At 45.2% G+C, this 14,239-nt stretch overlaps 1 protein-coding gene across 1 annotated transcript; it reads left to right on the top strand.

The window, feature by feature from the left end:
• The first annotated feature begins 5,756 nt into the window (after positions 1-5,756).
• On the top strand, positions 5,757-14,005 carry LOC149084032 (uncharacterized). Its single transcript, XM_089235251.1, has 5 exons — positions 5,757-5,915; positions 6,026-6,316; positions 7,673-7,785; positions 8,169-8,399; positions 10,145-14,005. Exons 1-5 carry the CDS (start codon positions 5,757-5,759, stop codon positions 13,917-13,919), a joined length of 4,569 nt encoding a protein of 1,522 aa, XP_089091377.1. The 3' UTR covers positions 13,920-14,005.
• Positions 14,006-14,239: the final 234 nt, after the last annotated feature.

Below are 14,239 nucleotides of genomic sequence, written 5' to 3'. Positions count from 1 at the left end.
AAGAATATTATCTATCTCTTCTCTCTTGATGTGTGCGTGTGTGTTTTCAGTTGGTTTTTTTTTTTTTCTCAATCAGACACACAAACAGATCATACTGTATACGAAATTGATTCTGTGCAAATGTTTCAAGATACTGTACTTCGCGCAAATTTCGCCTCGGATTTTCACCAAACAAGTTTAAAAATTTTCTCATGTTCTGACCATGTTTCGTGGTTTTCTTTTTTTCAATCCGAACACGGCCCATGCTCTATCGCCCTCGAGCAATTTTGGCATGTCCCCAATGGGGCTGGGCAGTGGCGGACTTTATTATACGAGAACGATAATAATATAATACATGAGATAAAATAAAACCACGCACAGATACAGCGATTATATACAAGTAGAACATGTTTAACGTAACACAGAAAACATGAACATAGAAAACATGTAAAGAAAACACGGGGGGGGGGGATATATACACACACGCGCACACAAAAATGGGAGGGGCTCACTGCATAACGGGTGCGCACTCGTAAGATGCACGTAGGAACATGTGCATCCATCTTAGTATGCCGGATCACGAGTGAAAGTAAATCCTGGGTTGCCTGACCAAAACCTCCTAGATACTACTAGGAGACTAGTCTCTCTAGGAGGCTTTGGCCTGACCCTCGTAGATCTTCTGACCATTTGTTGGGTGAGTTCTACGTGGCCTGCGTTTCTGGTCTTATCTTGCAGGTAGCATACGAGGTCAGTAAGCTGTCTCCGATCTCTCCCCCTGCAGTATGCAGCTCAGCCATTGCGTGTGCATGGTGTTTGCACCATGCGTGTTTCCGCCGGGCCAGGTAGGGGAGTGGGGAATCGCAACTGCCTGACTATTAAAACTGAATCAAAGCTGATAACTTCCCATGTGCAACTTTAACTCTGAAATTCTCCGTAGAATTTCATCACTTTTGGAAAACTTCTAAACCTCTTCCGGTGCAAAAGCGAGATATCTCAGCCTAGAGTGGATAGGAGAAATACATTTCAGTTTTTAACCTCTATGTTCTTTTCCTCATCGGAACGCTTTATTGGTGATCCTACAATAGATTTTTTTTTCTTTTCCCTAAGCATTCTTTCCTCCCTCGCTAAGGTTTGACGAGTAAAACAAATATGTAGTATTATACATGTAGGAGAAGAATGGCTGAGGATGCAATAAGAAAAAAACTGTTCTTATCTTCTTTTCTCTTGCTTTCCTGTGAACCCTTTAGGTGGCACAGCAGAAATCATTGAAACCTTTTCAAAATGTCACACATATTTTTTTTTAATGATGTAGGCTTTCTTCATCTGATGATTTTCAGCATGGGAGAACTAAGAGGTATTAGCATAAAGAGAAAACGGGAATTACATACCCGACTAGGCATATACATTTTTGGAGATTTCTCCAGCCCGGGTGGCAAACCAGGTTAGCTCAAAGATGCACGGCAAGTCTGCCCTTTTTTATAGGCTTCTCAAGTCAGCCTAGTATTTCAAGGAGCTCTAGAATGACAATCTACCGACTTAAGTCCCAAATTTTGTGAAAGAAATTTGAATTTTCAATGTAGAGAGCAGCGGCACAACATCATAACGCTATACACTTGTTTGCCGCTATAAGTCCACCACCAACGCAACAGCACTCTTTTTGGAGTTGTAGGATGTAAGTGCTTCGAAAGACTTTACAGTGCTGCTCCGAGTTCCTCTGCTGACTCTTCATTGTACGGGTGGTACCTCTTCCCCGACACATTTTTGAAAGACTCAGGGAAATCGAGTCCATGTTTATTGAGCTCGGCGTTTTCGATCCGACATTTAGTCAGCTAGAGGAAGGTCCGGCTACATCGACCGATGAATGAATGCCAGAACTCTGCCACTGCACTCATCCCTTTGCTGAGATCTCTTCCAGCCCAGCTTCGTGGCAGTCCACAACACTTTATTTTGAGTCAAGGAAAAAAAAATTAATAAACATACAAAGTTTTTACAATACATTTTCCCTCGACAACTGGGTACTGTTGCGATTAATCGTTCTGCACCAGAAGTTTTTCCCCTTCCCGTAGAGGTATGAGTTGGAAAATATTTTTTGATAAAATTTGTTGATTCCATGTACATTAGCGCTGTGCGAAATGTAAATTGAAGTTGAATTCGAATCGAAGTTTGCTCGGGGTGTGGCTTGATAAAAAAGGGTTAAGAACCACTGGTCTCTTAAAATTTGAGCTATGCAGATGTTTTTATTCTAGCGGAGCCACCCCCTCTAATAGCTTGATAGCCCTTGCCTTAAACCTTTGCGGTCCTATGTCAAGATGGACTCGATAAAGTATCGCATCAGGAAACAACGGTACTTTATTCCTATAACAACCTCTTACGATTAAGGAAGCCCCCCCCCCCCTTGTGAATTCAGCTTCTTAGCACAACCCATGAGCTATATATACACACAAAAAACAAAGGGACAAACATCATCCAGGGCCTTCCACATTTGCGGGAAGGAGCTATAAAATACGAACTGTACCAATGTAGAGCTGCACAAACCTCTGGACAATAAGAGGTATGAGGGACACAAAATAGAGGGACATGGGGGGCTCTTTCGCAAAGTATGTCTCAAACATCATAATTATAAGCTTTCAACATGATACTTACAGAACAGGATCATTCAAGTATGCGTTGCATTCACTTCCAATATTAAAGAGAGTTGGCAACACCACTAGAGCACGAAAAAAGCATACTTCCGACTACATAAATACGCTAAAGCCACACACACGCACGCGAGCGCAACGCATTCCGACATGCACAGAATCCAAGATATACAGAAAAACTGGCTAATTTTGTAGATATACAGATTTTTGGAGAAATTTCGTGTCTGCCTTTACCGGGACTCGAACCCACGTGCCTCGAATGCCGATCGAGTGCTCTACTAACTAAGCTACCTACTAGCTGATTGCTACCACCAACATATATATATACTGAATGGATCCGTACATGGATGATGGCAGCAATAAGCTAGTTGGTAGCTTAGTTAGTAGAACACTCGACCGGCGATCGAGGGACCCGAGTTGGGCAGAGACGAAATTTTTTCGAAAATCAGTCTCTAAAAAAACTAGCTAGTTTTTCTGTATATATATCTTATCTTATTCTCTAAATATCCACAGAATCGTTAGAAGTTCCTAAGAGCATTGTTTACGTGGTGCATGTGCGGTTAAGTAGCAGAGTATGCCTCAAAAAATATGACCCTTCACCGTTAAAGACACCTCAACATGTGCATCGAGACACAACTATTCCTCCTTCTTTTTTTCCCCCAACGGAGCAAGTCAGAAATGCATCGAGTATGTGTTGTGTACCCACCCAACATGAAGTTTCCTTGTTATGTGTTCAAGTGCTGCGATCTGTCTTTCGAATAAGGAAGTAACAGCGTGGTGGGTTATTTTGCTTGTTCGTAGCATTGGGACACTGGCACACACTTACCTCTATCACGCCTGATGATTTGCGAAAACACAACAACGAAAGCATGAATGATTTATTCATTTTTATTGTCAAGAACGGCCAGATATCCTCAGAAGCGATCTGCGAGCCATGAGAAATTCAAGCATGCTAAACTCGGATTTAGGAAAAGTGAGCGCAAGTATGAACGAGACATAAGGCCTCGGAGAGGACGCGCGCCACCAGTTCAACGTCTGCCGTCTCTGGAATGGAACAGATCAGTGCGTAATATCTTCAATCAACGTGGTTAAAGAGCGACGATTTCCTTCAATAAGGCGAACGATACCGTGATTAGGAACATTTACGAACAGGTAAATTCTTTTCAACATTTCAGCTATCGCTTATATTTTATGAACCGTATCTTTTCTATTCAGAACTGGTAGGAACCAGTCGTATTCTGTGTCAATTAAACTCGTTCACCGTTTCTGATGCGTACATTATGAGTTATTATGAAGCTGAGCATAAGCTTTCTGGATATCTCATTCAGTGACGTCAGGGCGGACGAGCGCGCCACATTTTTTTGTATTTTACAAGAATTTTTTATGAATAAATTGCACTCCAAGCTTAAAAGTGCTCGCGAGAAGTCAAATAAGTCAAGGCAACGACACTGACTACATCGAGACACTTACAGTGCGTCTAAACGCGCACACTATGGGTGGTTTGCTGATATTTTTCATTAATGTGCGAGGATGTCACGAAACATTTAATTGCGAGCCAAGCAACGCACACTAGACGAACGCCAAACTTGGGAGTATCCACCGACGATGGATTCATCAAAAGAGCTCGCGCTGCGTTTCGGGGCTGCTGGCGTTCGCAGTGCTCTGGGACGCCCGTTGGGTGATGTTTCTTTCGTTTCGGATCACTCCCTCGGGGGGTAATCAAGCAGTAAAACTCTTTGCGATAGGCCCGTAGTTGTTATTCCACGTCTTTTTTATTTTGTTTAGCCAAGGCTGCAGTCGGAACCGGGTTGTGCCTGGAGACGAGGGATAGAAAACGGGAAGAAAATGGTTGAGCAGCAGCGTGGTGAATTCGCAAAGCAAAATCACGGTGAAAAGGTGTCACGTGTGAGCCCGTGTTTACAAGTGCAAGATTGGGTTTTATTTTGGAGATTATTGCTTGTATGACAACTTTTTTCCCCTCATAGGGAAAGAAGGAGGGACGGAGATCCATCAAAAAAATGGCCATTGTTGCTGAGGAATAATGATGGGTTACCCCGACCTCTCCATTCCCATAATCCTTTACGCCGCGAAAACTACTGTTAAGCCGGGTTTTCCTAGGAGTAGGTTTCCTGTGCTGCGCGCAACGTGATTTGCGCAGCGTGACACGTCGTCCACTCACCAATAAGAAAAGCAGCACGACTGTTTTCCTCAGAGCGCAATACGCCTCACGACAGCGCTTTACGTCGGGCGTGATTGGCCGACTGCTTCTGGAGGAGTCAAATGCGTCATGCGCCGTGCGTTTTGCCAATGTTCTCTTCACTCTTGTGTGTTGTTTTTCCTTCCCTTCAAACCGGAGCATACAGACGACAGAGTAGCTGATGTCAAGGCCATATGCTATAATATAGCCGTCCTAATCTGATGCGCCACGCTAGGAAAACACAAATGCGTAGCGTAATCATGTAACATGTTTCTGCCGGCGCGAAATGGTTGAATTCGGTTCACGCTGCGCAAAAAACATATTCCTAGGAAAACCCGGCTTTAGCTCCTTCGTCCGCCATATTGAACCCACAGATTCCGTTCAACCCACGTGATCAGACAACAATGTGACGACTTCCGAAAAGAAGGTGGGAGAGGGAGGAATACCGGCATAACCCCCTCGTTCTCTTCCACCAGCCTTCCAACACTTTTCCGCCTCCAACATTTGACGATCATTGCTAATAGTGATGCGGCCACACGACTCACCCATGGCCAACCTTGGAACGTATGGCGCAAGGCTGGACTCGACCTAGGGCCCTAGTTTAAGCAGTCACACCAACTAGAAACTCGCTATGGGGTGAACAGGTCATAGTCTCGCATGATTTAATTCCACTTATCTCTTATTACTTTTGATCATTATCTCAATTATCATTAATCAATGTAAATTGATTAATGATACTATTATTAATCAATCTTATTAATTATCTCAATTACCTTTGAGGGTCTGTTAGGTTGCCAGAGAAGTAAATATATTACGGTTCATACTTTCGCAAACACATCCGATGAGTAAGACATCTAGGCTACTTTCTGAGTTTCCTCTTGCTCATAAAACTTTGTACCCGGTATAACCTAAGTATACTCACTCACTGTGCAGGGAGAACCATGTGGAACCGAGATCGAAGATGGCTGTCTATGTACAACCAGCAGATCTCCAACCTCTCGAACCTAGGTGCCTCGAGCTCAATAGGTAACGACGATTACCTGGAGATCATTTCCCGGTTCCAGTACCATCAGCTGCGACCTCAACTTCTCTACGACTTGGTGAGTCCTTGTATTTTCATCATCAGTTCAAGTTTCATGCAAGTATGGGACTACCTCTACTACTCCCCTCACTTTTACTATGTATACCCCCCACCCCTGGTATGTTCTAGATGCCGATGAACTACACATCAAGTTCCGGGTACGTTTTGCCGCCGTGGCTGCACAACATGGAATCGAGCGTATCGCAGTCGCTTTTGGCAGCCGGGCATCGGCACCTCCACCACCACCACAACCAATCGAACCATAGGAGCAGCCGGTCGGCACCCTCGGAGAGCCAGTTCGCGTACCACCAGCTGTTACCGGTGCTGCACGGCCAGAGTAGGAGGAGGTGGGGTAGAGCCAGTGGCAGGGCCGACGAGGCCACCACTTGGAGACGGCAGATGAGTCCCGAAAACAACGAGGTAAAAGTTTGTGCTTTTCTCATTTGCCATCCGTCAAGTCTTTCGAAACTCTTGTTACAGTAAATGGGATAAATCCGGTTATTACGCATAATCGTCGACCATTTTGATAAAAATTCTGATATATATTTCTCCAAATTTTTATCCCCATTATTGACGATTATGCATAATACCCAAGTGTTGGTAAATTTGATAAACGCTAAAAAACTTATCACTTTTACAATGATAAATCGACCCCATCACCGTAATGAGATTTAACATTGAGAATTTTAGATGACCATGAGTCAGAGTCTGAACCGGATGTAATGAACTCTGATTTAACGAATTTTCCGAACATCCCTGAAATACTCCTATTGACGAATTCTGAAATCGGTCCTCCATATAACGAACTCCCATTTAACAAATTTCACGACCGTACTCCGATGTAATGATCCCTCAATTAACAAAGTTTATGCGATCGTACCCCGATATAATTAACTCCAACTATTCTGCAGTTGGACCTTGATATAACAAAATCTCATTGAACGAATTTCACGATCATACCCCAATATTACGAACTCTCATTTTACAAATTCTTCGATTTAACCAAGAGATCACACAAGATCACTAACATCACACAAGCGGCTCGCCTAATATTTATATGTCATTTGTCGCCCGCGGGGAATTTACGGATCGCTCAAGCGACCTGCAGCACATTTATAGATCGTCTAAGAGTGACCCGCAGCATATTTACAGATTACTTAAGTGAACCGCAACACATCTACAGATCACTCAAACGGCCCATAACACAGTTTCAGGTCGCTTTAGCGGCTCGTGGCACATTTAGAGATTTACTTAAAAGAAGATCCCCGTAGGGTACATTTACAGGTCGCTCGGATGGCTTACAGTCGCACAGTTCCAGATCATTCACGTGATCCGCGGCGCGTTCAAAGATGTCTCGACTGGGTTTTGAGTACTTAAGCGGACCTTCACACTTTTTTTTTAAGACAATGAAGTGTCCCGCACTCTCCTAGAGGTTGAGCATCCTTGCCGGTAGGGTCAGTGCCGTCTTAACGCATGGGCCCACCCGGGCCTCAAGAAAATAAGGGCCTCAGAAAAATGAGAATCGGTTGAATTTTTCGAAAATTTAATTGGTAGGGTTTCAAAAAAATCACTTGACCCAGGGGCCCATGATGCTCTTAAGACGGCCCTGAGTAGGGGCACTCTTTGTTTGGCAGTGCTCGCGACTCGAGAAACGTTGAAGAAACCCGTACATCAAAACAGACTTACGTGGTGTCTGATATTGTGATTACTTGATGACCGAATCATCAGCGTTAATTAGCGATGAACCAATCGTTTTGATTTTTCTCTCTGGTTCAGGGCTCCAATCAGAGGAAGCTGCCGGAACGGGAAAGAGGGTCTTCTTCTGAATCGTGCATCAACGGCACATCATCCTCGACGTCTCATCAGGTGCAACCTCAGCGGAATTCGAGGTACTTTTTGTCTTCGGTATATACAGGGTGATTCAAAACTCACGCACAAATCTTTGCAGTAGTTATTCGGGATGTGCCCTAAATTGAATGCACAGGGAATATATCCCTGCAACCGTTTGATTTTTGAAACATTCTTTCAGTTATAAAAGGTTTTTAAATGGCGTGTTGTTATTAAATACTGAAAATTTGTTGCTTTCTCGCTCTCTCTCTCTCTCTCTCTCTCTCAAAGGATAAGGAGAGATATTTCATCCCCCCCCCCCCGCAGTATTCTGCATAAAAAATAAATGTGTGCGTGCACACACACACAGATATATCAGACGTTATAACATCTGGTGGTAAAATTCCAAAAAATAACTGTTTTTGCCCGTATTATTTATTGTCAGGTTGAAGGAATCGACGAGCTCGTCCTCGACGATCGACAGCGGCGTCCACAACAACAACAATTTACGGGGAAGGAGATGCAGGTCGCCGGAGGAACTCCTGCATGACGTGCGAGGCCTGCATTCAAGTTTATACGAACTGCGACAGATCGATTCCCATTCGTCGACGCCCGATCTGTATTCCGGACGACACAGCGGAGAACATATCAAGCCGAAAACAGACGCTTGGAACTGGTAAGTGGGGGGGGGGGGGGGGGAAACCAGAGCACCTTTGGTAAATTTGAACGACTCATTGAGGTATCCACGGCGAATTTTTGGTCGCGACGTGTAGGTTATGAACCCCTGCTTTAGACATCAGAATAAAGAGAAAGCTGGAGGCATCTTAGAGCCTCTGAAGTGTGTAAAACTCTGAAACATGTGTGTCTAGTGCAGTGGTTCCCAACCTGGGGCCATATGGCCTCGCTGTTGGGAGGCGTGGACCTGTGGTGACGAGTTGAGAAACATTGGTCTATCAGTGTTTCCCAAAGTGGGCAATATCGCCCTCTGGGAGGAAGGTTCCAAGGATGTGGCAGAAGCTTAAGGTTTAGTGGAGGGTCCTACGGGTTGACTTGAGTTGGGGGCGATGAGAAAAAAGTTTTGAAGGAGGGAGAATGAAACGAAAAACTTGGGAAACATTGGTCTGGTGTAGTGTTGGAATGGACAGCGATGGAATGGTCCTGGGGCGATAGAAGTTACGGGTATAACATAGGATCTTATGGGTTACTTTGAGTTGCGGGGGAGGGGGCGATGAGAGAAAGAAAACAAATTCTGAAGAAGCGGGCGATGGAGCAAAAAGTTTGGGAAATTATTGTCTAGTGCAGTGGTGTGCAAACTTTTTGAAGTGCGACCCCCCAGTTGACCAAAAAAATTCATCGGCGACCGCTACATCGGTTGGCCATATGTCCCGGTTTTTTGAGACATTCCGATTCTTACTGATAAACGTTGCTGTTCCAAAAATCTCTTTTCAAAACGCTTGTTTCGATTTTGATTAGGCGACATTGACTTCCAAAGGTGTTCAATTTTTTTTTTAGTATAATATATAAACATTTACTTTGTTTTTTGATGTATTTGTGTCCCTTATGCAAGATGGAAGTGTAGCGAGGTGTATGGTCCTTGATTTTCGTATACAGGGTGATTAAGAAAGAATCAATCCGATTTCAAAATGATTCTACGTTTGAAATCAACCATTAAAAAAAAAATTTCATAAAAGCGTAGTCACATTTCTTCCGTAAATTCACATATTACTTATTCTATTCTGTGTTTTTAATTTTTAAGAAATATACGATTTTGAAATCGGGTGATTCTCTCCAAGTCACCCTGTAAAAGCACTAACTTGATATCGTCCGCTGCATGCCAGAAGCACGAATGTACAAATTTTCCTCTTTTTTTTAATCAGCTGGTTTTCGATACCTTGTTTTGCTATGTAAGTTGTGCCTGAAACGCGAATGTGTATCCAACCCTATTGAAACACGCGTTACAAAGCATTTTAGGAAAACAACTTCCATAGAGTAACATGGGTAGAGTAAACATTCAAACGTCATTTCCCACGTCCTTTTTTTTTTGTTTTTTGCAAGGACAGTGTACATTCGTGATTATGGCATGACGAAGCCGATATATTGATTATTGTGCAAGTAGAATTTGATAAAATTACATTGTATGGTGCATGGTATAATTAGCTCAGCTGAATGAATTCTTTAGTTTTTTGACGTATTTTTAAATAAAAACGAATTTCTTATTTGAAGTTTTTATTTTGGAGAATCTTTCGCGACCCCCTAGTTCATTGACGCGACCCACGGTTTGCGCACCACTGGTCTAGTGAACAGTCACTCTTATTGAAAAACATCCTTAATGTTTAATACATCCTCAAGCAATTAGACAGCGAGGAAAGAGAAAAATAGGTATCTCATGTCGTGACTTTTTATTTCCCTTTCATCCGATAGGTTCTCACAAGAAGAACAACAGCACATCGTGGACATGTTGAAGGAGGTCGACATCCGCCACGAGGAGCAACTAGAGAAGAACAAGTTGTCGTCGATAGAGCCCCGTCGCGTCACCCCGACAGATTCCACGTCGGATGGACCGTCTTCGGCAGCGGGGGATTCGACAACGACGACGACCTTCTCCGAAGACGACGACTCCTCCAGCGACGACGGAATCATCGTCATCATCCGACCGTTCGATCTCATCACGAACGTCATGCCAACAGTTCTCGCTGATGGAGACCTGAACGGCGATGTGACGACCCCGGATGACGACATTGGTGATACCGGTGACGTGATACAAAACCAAGAGAGGGACTGGGGCAAATCGTGTCATGGGTGGGCGAATTCCGTGTCAGATTCGAAACCTCATTCCGAAGATGAAGAGGACGTGTCCTCGAAAAGTTTGGGTAACGAAAACGTGAGGTCGCAGGATGAAGTTCGCGCTCTGGTAGATGAAAACCAGACTAAATTCGATAGTACCTCTGAATCATCGAATTTCAACGGCATAGTCTCTCCTTGCGTCGATCAGATGCCTGTATCAGAAAACATTCTTGACAACATAGTTGGATCACAGCCGGTCTCAAGTCCTCAAGAACCACATTCAAAGGACGATGTCGTCGGAACTTCGGTTGCCGGTACCGTATACGAACCAGCAAATGCACCCGGTGAAGGATCACACTCTCTTGATCAACGTGAACAAGGCAATCTCGAAGGTCAGTGCGTTCAAAATGGTGAGCCCGCTTCTACTCAGACCCCCGTCCTCTCAAATTCAATACCCTCAAGCTTGCCGCCAGAAATATCTCAGGACCAGCTCGTAGAAAACTCTGCAGAACCAGTAGGTCAGCTTCCGGACTGCATGTACTTCGAACAGGAGGCCACCGTGTTACAGACTTCAACGAGCACCATCGATACGATGCTCCAGAATCTGTGCATCGTGAATCCTAGGAGCAGTGGCAGGGACGCGATCACGACAACAAGCGCGATGACGTTCCGCCAACAAGACTATCCTCTAACGACCACTGCGATGTCTGTGACGGGATCCCTGTTCGATCCGTCGATGGCGAACAATCAGGTCCCTTTCCCGCAGGTACTGAACGGCAGAAGCATAACGGGACCCTTCAGTTACCTCTCTTCTGTATATACGTCGGGGGATTCCTCGTTCCACGATCATCTTACGGAAGTCTCGTCGAATCAAGTTTTTATCGATGTCTGTCGCGGAGGATTCAGCGCCACGGAGTTCCGTTCTTTCAATGCGTTATCCGGGAAGATGGGCCACCACCGATCATCATCACCGAACCTTTACGATTCGTACGCTTCGAATCATCTCAAAGAACTGCTCGGTATCAGCTATGCGAACGGCGACGGAGCTGAGACACAAACCGTCGGTGACCATCACCATCTGTTCCACACTGCAAAGCAGCAATTGGGACACCCGAACTCCAGGAGCATGGAACTTAAAAGTATCCTCGGTATCGGAGTCCCAGACGGAAATACTGCACACATGTGTACAGGAGATTCCACTCTCAATGACTTGGCACGAATAGGAGTGAGCTGCGGAGGGAAGATCGCCCAGAGTGAAGAGCTCAGGAAGAGCATCTTGGAAGAAATCACGGCAGCTTCTGTGCTCAATTCATTCGAGGTGGCTCAATGCAAACCACTGGAGGAAGACCCGAAGACGTCCTCTGGCTGTTCTTATGAAAATGGCACACGAAGTCACGTGATCTCGATGGGGGCGACGGTGGTTACTAGACGTCCATCGACTGCCGACGACACGGGCGAAAATCCACCCAAGCTGACGGGTAAACAGAAGCGTCAGTGGAAACAGCGCCACTACGGAGAAACCGTAAGGCTACCTAAAAAATGTCAAACCATTCAAGGCGGTGAAATGGATCTCGAAGAAATCTCGGTTGAGTCTAATGATAACACAGAAGTTCGAAAAGCCACCGAAAAAGATCCAGATGCGACACCTGATTGCCTTAATGGGATCAACGGAACCATTCCCTCAGGATCGACAAACGAGGATGACTGGAACGCCCGGACTATCAAGTACCAAGCACAATATGGCAGCAACTCCGATTTCACCAGCCCCGTACGTTCGAACATCGAGCCTCGGTGGAACGGGCTCAAGAGCAAGAATAATAACTTCGGTAGTAGAAAAAGTCGCAGAGAGGGAATTGAAGATAGTGCAGGATCAAAGAATGGCGAGGAAGCGGCTCGTGATGACTCACAGAAATGCGTATCTTCGGGTGTCCGGGTGAAAACTTCTGGCCGAAGAGACGTTTCGATAAGTGGCAAAAAGGTTGGAAATGACGGGGTTACGCGTCCCGTCCAAAACGAGATCGTACGAAAGACTGCCAGGAGAGACACCAAAAACGGTCGAAGAGATCAACGCTTCTATCCAAAGTTCGGTCGTGATTCGTCCGGAAGTGTCGAGAGTAAATCGCCATTGGATAAGTCATCGAAACCTCTGCGAGAAAATGGAAATGTCTCCGCCAAAATAAATGACAACCCAGACGAATCAAAGCTGCTCCAATCACCTCCTAGGACTTCCGTGAAATATTACGGGAAGACGGCTAGAGGGATGTCGGGGAACCAAATCGAATCATCCCAAGCAGTAACAGCCAGACAAGCCGGGAAAAACGCTGCTGTTCCTGGTAAAAAGACAAAACAAGTCAAGCCAACTACTAAAAGTACGGTCAGCGCCATCGTCTCCGAGGACGGCCACAAAGTGGAACTCGGCGCGGTTTCGTCCGGCGATAACAATCTGGCTCCTTCAGTTCGTAGCAAACTCGACCCACACCGGAAGGAATCTACACCACCTCGTACCGTCACGAAATCCGACGTCAACAAGTCCACTATTTTCACAGACTGCGACAACAAAATCGTTGTTGACAAGGAATTTATTTCAGAGTCACCAAATGTACGTCAGAGCGACAAAGATGTCTGTCCGTCTACCAATCAGAATAAAGAGCCCTCGAGAGACGTAATCACCCATAGCGAGAAATCGTACGATCACCAACGACGTAACGCCAATCCTACGAGATTTTTCAACGGAAAATCGAGGGACAATACCTCTTCGGGCTATTTCGAACTGAACAACCCTTCGAAAATCACCAAACAAGTGAAAAAGCGGAGTGCATTCACAGCCGCGAAAACCGTGAATCACAAAGTCACTGGTGATCACGACGAAGCAACCAATCACGAGAAAGAAAATTTTATCCTGAAGACAGATGCAACGAAGGCAAAAAGATTGGAGAATCTGGAAAACAACTTTGCCACACAATCCCCCGTCTTCCCTGACACAGCGATAGATGACGCTAGGGTCAGAGATTGGCACAAAGTTGGGAACATCGGTGGTCTCACGAATCCCGCGATTGTCAGTACTGGAAACATCGATCGTCATTACTATCACGATCCGACCGTTCGTACGACAGAGCACCGGACTGATCCAAAGAGAAGACTCGGCATGATCGGACAGTTCGGCAAGATCCATAGGGCTTTCACAGCTGCACCGTCGAGAGGTTGGGTCTTCAACAACCACCATCAACACCATCATCAGCAGCAGCAGTATCACAATAACCGCCACTACGTTCCATTCAGGAGATTTTCCGTGCCCGGTATCGAGAAGTTCCAAGGTAATCAAGGCACCAAGAACGCCTTCATCGACGCTTGCCTAAACTCTCGATGCGCCCCATCTCACAGAATCTTCTTCACAGACCTTCGTTTCCGTTAAAGAACGTGTATTCATTTATTGGTATTAGACCCTCACGCCATTTTCTGCAATTTATGTAGTACAATTAAAGGGACTTTGTTATGTGTATTTACGTTTACAGCTCATTAAGCTGAGGAGAAAAATCCATAAACTAAAGAAGTTCCTAGGGTAGTGGTTGTTCAAAAAGAGGTCCATGGCAAAAATTATCTCATCTTTGAGGGGCTCGACGAGAGAAGAGGATGAGAGGAGGCTTCGGGTGCCCTCAAGAGAGGACACCCAAGACCACTCCATCCCTCTCGTGGCCGGGGCTCGAAGAGAGCCGAAGATGGGAGGGTGGGGCT

The sequence above is a fragment of the Pholcus phalangioides genome, unplaced genomic scaffold, assembly GCF_987345545.1.
Source record: "Pholcus phalangioides strain wild (caught in Gottingen) unplaced genomic scaffold, Ppha-v1.0 ptg000008l_1, whole genome shotgun sequence".
Classification (NCBI taxonomy): Eukaryota; Metazoa; Arthropoda; class Arachnida; order Araneae; family Pholcidae; genus Pholcus; species Pholcus phalangioides.
This window is presented reverse-complemented; position numbering and strand designations above follow the sequence as displayed.

What these genes read in the sequence shown, in the direction of transcription:
- LOC149084032 (XM_089235251.1), top strand. Translation starts at nt 5,757, where the DNA reads ATGTGGAACCGAGATCGAAGATGGCTGTCTATGTACAACCAGCAGATC. An exon ending in TGAGTCCCGAAAACAACGAG is followed by an intron (nt 6,317 to 7,672) that starts GTAAAAGTTTGT and finishes TCTCTGGTTCAG; the next exon opens with GGCTCCAATCAGAGGAAGCT. An exon ending in AAAACAGACGCTTGGAACTG is followed by an intron (nt 8,400 to 10,144) that starts GTAAGTGGGGGG and finishes TTCATCCGATAG; the next exon opens with GTTCTCACAAGAAGAACAAC.